The sequence below is a fragment of the Halyomorpha halys genome, unplaced genomic scaffold (assembly GCF_000696795.3).
Source record: "Halyomorpha halys isolate HHAL.00 unplaced genomic scaffold, Hhal_1.1 Scaffold485.1, whole genome shotgun sequence".
NCBI lineage: Eukaryota > Metazoa > Arthropoda > Insecta > Hemiptera > Pentatomidae > Halyomorpha > Halyomorpha halys.
Genome location: NW_027114369.1, coordinates 200,458 through 206,172, shown reverse-complemented (window position 1 = coordinate 206,172; position 5,715 = coordinate 200,458). Strand labels below are relative to the sequence as shown.

At 41.1% G+C, this 5,715-nt stretch overlaps 1 protein-coding gene across 1 annotated transcript in view; it reads right to left on the bottom strand.

Moving 5' to 3' along the window:
* The window catches only part of LOC106683464 (metabotropic glutamate receptor 8), a gene marked incomplete at its 5' end in the record, with an annotated part of 69,755 nt that extends 67,594 nt beyond the window's left edge, over nt 1–2,161 (bottom strand). Inside the window, 1 exon segment of the mRNA XM_014424960.2 lies at nt 1,880–2,161. Within this exon segment, the coding sequence (XP_014280446.1) occupies nt 1,880–2,161 (282 nt within the window).
* Between the last annotated feature and the right edge of the window lie 3,554 nt (nt 2,162–5,715).

The following is a 5,715-nucleotide window of genomic DNA, read 5'->3' as shown; positions in this document are numbered from 1 at the left end:
ATATATATATTAAGTAATAATGTAATAATTATATTTTATGGCAAACCATTTATCCGGATCATTTCACTCATTTTAATAACATCATATATCAATAAATTGTAAATAAATACTCAGTTCTTTTATGTAGTTTATTTACTTCATATTACACAATACCACCCCTTATTATGTTATATAATTGATGGTAACAACATTTTATAAACATAGTGGTATTTAATTGGTAAACTGGTAAACACAAAAAAGCCTTTGGAAAAGAATCCAACTATAATAATAGTTTTGCAGGACTCAATATAAATTAATTAATTAACTTATTTTGGATAATTGTTAGTTTGGATTATCCTGGCATCCCAACTAAATTTTAAGACTGATACATAGCGATAGTATGGCCACACTGATAACAATAATTTTAAAATATAAGTAGTTTCCTCACTATTTCTATTTTATTTTTTTATTTTTAGCTATTCTATTCCTTATCTACCTATTAAGTACACCCTTCATTCAACCCAGTTTCCCTTAAAATGGAAAAGCTCCATAGTTTTCCTTTTCGTTAAATCAGGCATCTTGTTGATCAATAAGCTTCTTTCCAATTATTTAAAAAAAATTTGAAAAATTCATCTCTAAAGGACCCTATCCACACTAGAATCCCATAATGTGCCTTCGTATTACTTGGCTAATTTTCGCTCAGGTGATTCTACAGATCAACAAGCCCTCCGTGTTACTAGCTAAGTAATACTATGCACCTGGAAGCCAAAAAATCTTCTGTTACCTTTTTGGTTGGACGTTGGATAAGCTTTCGAACGATGGTTTGCTTTTTCATGCTTGCATTTCCCCCATCATTGTATTTAGTCCTTAGGTCCTATCTCTCTAACCGTTTCTTTCAGTCCGCTGGTGCCTCGAATTCTCCATTTTTTTATTAAACTGAGGCCCAATAAACAGGAAAGTCCGACTTGGCGAGGGCAAAAATCCCGGTCTTTCTCGACAGCCTGGCCCGGTGTGTCCTTCCATGGCGGAGCAATCAACTATTACGTGTTCTGTCATCGGGGGTCGATGTTCTTTCCAAAGCTCTGCAGGTTTCCCAGAAACTCCTTTGTCCTGTTAGTATCTGTGAGACCCATTAGTCTGAGTGGACCCATTTAGCCTTCAATCTAGAAGTCAATTTAGCTGTTGTTCCGCGAAATAGTGTTCCGGGTCCATTTATTGTCGAACTGAGGCAATTTTTCCTCAATATACTTTAGTAACGGGTCTCCTCCGTTATGACAGAAGGTCTATCCCTCCAGGTCTTTTCGTCTCTTCCTGGTAGCTCACGGGTGGTGAGTTCCTTCCCTGCATAAATTCCTCAGACACACAACCTCCTGTTGTGAACTTTCTAAAGAAGGGGTAGTCCGACGCAGCAAATGCAAAGTTTCTTGGCAACCAGGATCGGTGTTGTTTCATGACATCGGAATCAACTACCACAGGTACCATTGTTTCTCAGGGACTCCACAGGTGGGGTTTTATCGATCAAATTCCTTTCCGAAGCTTAGGAGCTAATCTTGGAACCAGACTACTTACTGAACAAAAACTCTTAATTTTTAAATCATACCGTTCTTAAACTGTGGGAGTATGCAAAATGTTTAAACATAAACATATGTAATTCTTCGTACTCAATCCCAATGATCCTCCTTGAGGCCAGAAACCCAGTGGTCCCCAGACTTTTTGTGAAAATGCTACTTACGCTCTGCTTGTATTATTTTATTAGAATCAATATTATGTTGATTCAATTAGTTTTACAAATACAATATGTATTTATTATTATTTTAGCATTTTGCAATCACAAAGGAATTAACACTTGAATTTCCACTCCGGTTTTATTAAAAACCTTAATCTTAAAAAGAAACGTTACCTTCGAAGGAAACAGCTCTCAGATACTTGAGTAGCTCACTGCCCTTAGTAGGAGTCATAGCCTCGCATAAACCCTTGGCTCCTGGACAAAGGTCCCTGTGCATGTCCTGCAGGGCAACAGCGAGAGCCATCACTGCATCCGAGACAAACTGGAGCTGCTTCTCGAAGGCCATGCCTACCCTACTCAAGGTCTCCCTCGTCGTGCAGCTCTTGGTGTACTTCTTGTTGTACGGTGTCCGGGAGCTGTTGGGGTACCTGCATTGAAAGTGGTCCTCCCAGAACTCTGAAACATCATTAATCTCGTTCAATAATATAGATGTTGTTTACTAAATTAATTTTTATTATAATTATGGACTTAGGCTTAATTTAGTGAGTTTAAAACAGGGAATATTTCTAATATGTAAAACAAAATCCTTTCTTAGGATTATAAGAGGTTTCTCGGCTGATCCTTTTTAATTGAATGTTTGTTAACGAACTTCACTGATCAATTTTTAGGCATTTACAATTATTTCTATTTTACTAAAACCTAATATTTACCATTTAAAGTGGATGTTACACCATTAAGAGAGATAATTAGAGTACCTAATACTCTATAGAAAGGTAATTTTACGTCAAAATCTCATTGGATCATTTTTATAACATATCGGCTTTATATATAATTTAATCCGGTAGAGGTGTTTCCTTGAGCACTTTACTCCTGTTGGGAAATAAACGTATTTCCCCCCTAATATTTCATCTGTTTTGTTTATACTTTTGTCTACCTTCCGTTAACCCTTTGACGTTGTTATTGCCGCTTGCTTATGTTATTCCTCCTTTTACCTCCCCATCTATACTCAATCCAGTTTGCTTTGTCCTCGTGACGGTATGATTGAGCGTTACTGGTGAGAGAAACCTGCATTTCTTTTTTTAAATCATGAACCGAGACAAAAACTAAGATCTTTTACAGAATTTAGATTCTTCAGCTCCTTATGAAGTAAATAAATGTAATTTTGAAGTTGCTATTAACAATTTATTTAGGATTAATTAGTTTTATAAATTCTAAAACCAATTTTCTTAATTTATAGATCGCTTCTTACTCATCGCTCTTAGAATCTTCATAACCCCAAGCCTGAAATTATTACATTCTATAATCTAACGAAAGGTAGTGAAAATGTAGTGGACGTATTGAAGTTGCCAAATTCCGTGGCATCAAAAAGCAACCGTTGGCCACTGACTATTTTTTTCATTGCTTGATATTGAAGGAATAAATTCTCAAATTATTTATAAAACTAATATACAGGACATATTACAGAGATGTCAATATTTAAAACACCTGGCACAGCAGCTTATTTAGCCACACCTCAAACAAGCATTGATGGCAACCTTACACTTCGATTTGAAAGTTTCAATAGGAAAAACTTACAAAAAAATTAGCGCGGAACAAACGGAAGAAAAATAACATACAAAATTTTGTTATGTTTGTTCAAGAAATAAAAACCAAAAAGACTTGTGTCTTGTCTAAATCAAGATTGTTCTAAATCAATTCATAATGAGCTTTGAACTTATAAATACACGTCATACGTAGCATAAGTTTAACGTTTGTGAGCTCAAATACTGAAAAAGAGAAAATGGAGATAGAAATAACCAACTCACTTGTTATTGATATATACATCTTCGATCAGCTGATCTACTCGATCTTCTGTCATAGAAATAACAGCTGACTAAGGCTGTAACTTTTATGTATGTGTGTGTCTCTTTTCGTGCCCCTATTTTCCTTTTTTTTGACTCTTGAGTTCTGGCTCATCATAACTGGTGCCGAAACCCGGGAATTCAAACCGTGTAATACAAAGGCAGTAAGGAATTGTTTTTTTTTCCTTTCTCTCGTGCATAACGTTCTTTGTTTTAGCTGAAGCTGAAATTTTATGGAAAAAAAATAATATAGTGAGAGCAGCGGTTCTGAAAGTACCCGGAAATACTCAGGCAGCAACAATGACGGAATCGCAAGGGCAGGGACTTCCGCCGCTACCGACAACGACCTTGGCGTCAGCACATGCGACCACCTTGGAATGGATCAAGGTTCGTACTGGGACAGCGCAGGAATTGAGGAGCGCTGTTTCAGACCTAGAGAAATTCACCGGAGAAGTTGGTGAGTTAAATCATTTTATTAAAGGTGGAGATCACTTGATAGCAAGGATAGCGGTAAAAGAAGGGGAAAATTTTCTGAGTGGGGCAGATGCGATGTCGTTGAGGGCAGCAGTGATCTGCCGGATAAAAAGGAACATTTTAAACCATATCCAGGCAGATCAGGAAACGCCATGGAGCCTGGTGAAGGAGAGATTGAAGAAAGCGTTTGGCGGGGGCAGATGGACACCCGAAGAGAACATTTTCCGAATGTTCCGGGAAGAGAAGAAGTCCAGACAAAGTAACGGGCAGTTCGCTGGAATCCTGCTCGCCCGTTTCAATCAAATTACGGACAAGCTGACTGAGATGAGGAGCACAACAGAGGTGCAAGGCATCACGGGATTCCTGTCCACCATCTTGAAGGTGCAATTGGCTCGGGAGACAGGGAAACGGGAAGGCTTCCCAGAGAGCGCAGTTTCGTTGAATGTGCCCAAGAAATGATGGACGCTAGCGCAAGGGAGGAGGAAGCTAGGACTGGAATTGAAAAGGCCGGCTGGACAAGGGTCGCGTATAATCGACCGAAAGCCGCACCGAACTCATGGAGAAGGCGAGAGTTCCGAGAGAGCGGAAGAGAGAGAAGCGGGGCAGGAGAAAGGCGACCCAATCAGGGTGGCAAGCCGAAAGCTAGTGGGAGGAGAGAGGACCGGAGATGCCATGGTTGTGGCAGGTCTGGGCACCTGGTAGCGCAGTGCCCCCTTACGAAATGCTACGAGTGCGGGAATGAGGGACACATGGCCAGGAATTGTCCGTATATGTTCAAGAGGAGAAACACGAACCAGGGTGAACCAATGGAGGTGAACGCTCAGGGGATGAGGAGAAGAAGAATCGTCAGGAGAGCGTACAAGTGAGAAACGGAGTCGGCCGAAACATCGGAAACAGAGCTGGAAGGAGGGGCGAAAAGATTCGAGAATGTGAGAAGGGGAGAAAGGCGAGCGGAGGATGAGGGAAGGAAACAGGAAGAAATCTGAGGTGCGTACCAGAGGAGAGGCGGCCGCGTGTTGGTGAGTTTTAGCGTCGAAGGGAAGCGCGGCGGTCTGCCTATCATCTGCGTGAGAGGAGTGAGATGCCTTATCGACACCGGGAGTTCAAACACCATCGTGTGCAGAGGAGCATTGGAGAGGCTGAGAGGAGGAGAGGAGACACCTCAGTTGAAGGTATGTAATTGTAGGTCACCCTGGGTGGGCCCTGTAGCGTTGAAGGGGAGGCAAGTATGGGGTTGAATCGATGGGGGGTAACCGGTTCAATGACGGTACACGTGGTCAAAGAGATGCCGCGGGAATATAAGGCAATTATAGGGTGTGATCTGTTGGGTAAGGCGGGCGCGAGAATTAAAAATACAGCAGGACGGTGGGCTATCAAAATTGGAGGGTACACATTTCCGTGTCGGGGATTGGGGAAGGATGGTAACGTACGGGTGGGGGCGATTAATAGGGAAGGGAGCTGGAGGCAGGGCATCATGCAGGAGTTTGAAGATATTTTCTTTAAAGAAGGGGAGGTATTATCTGCAACGGGGGAGACTGTGCATGAAATAGAGCTGAAGCGGGAAAAGATAACCTATGTGAAGGAACGTAGATATCCACAGGCACTACGCGAGCATATACGGGAGGAAATTGAGAACTTAAGGGAACAGGGAATTATCGTGAATAGCACTTCGCCCTATAATAGCCCCTTATGGGC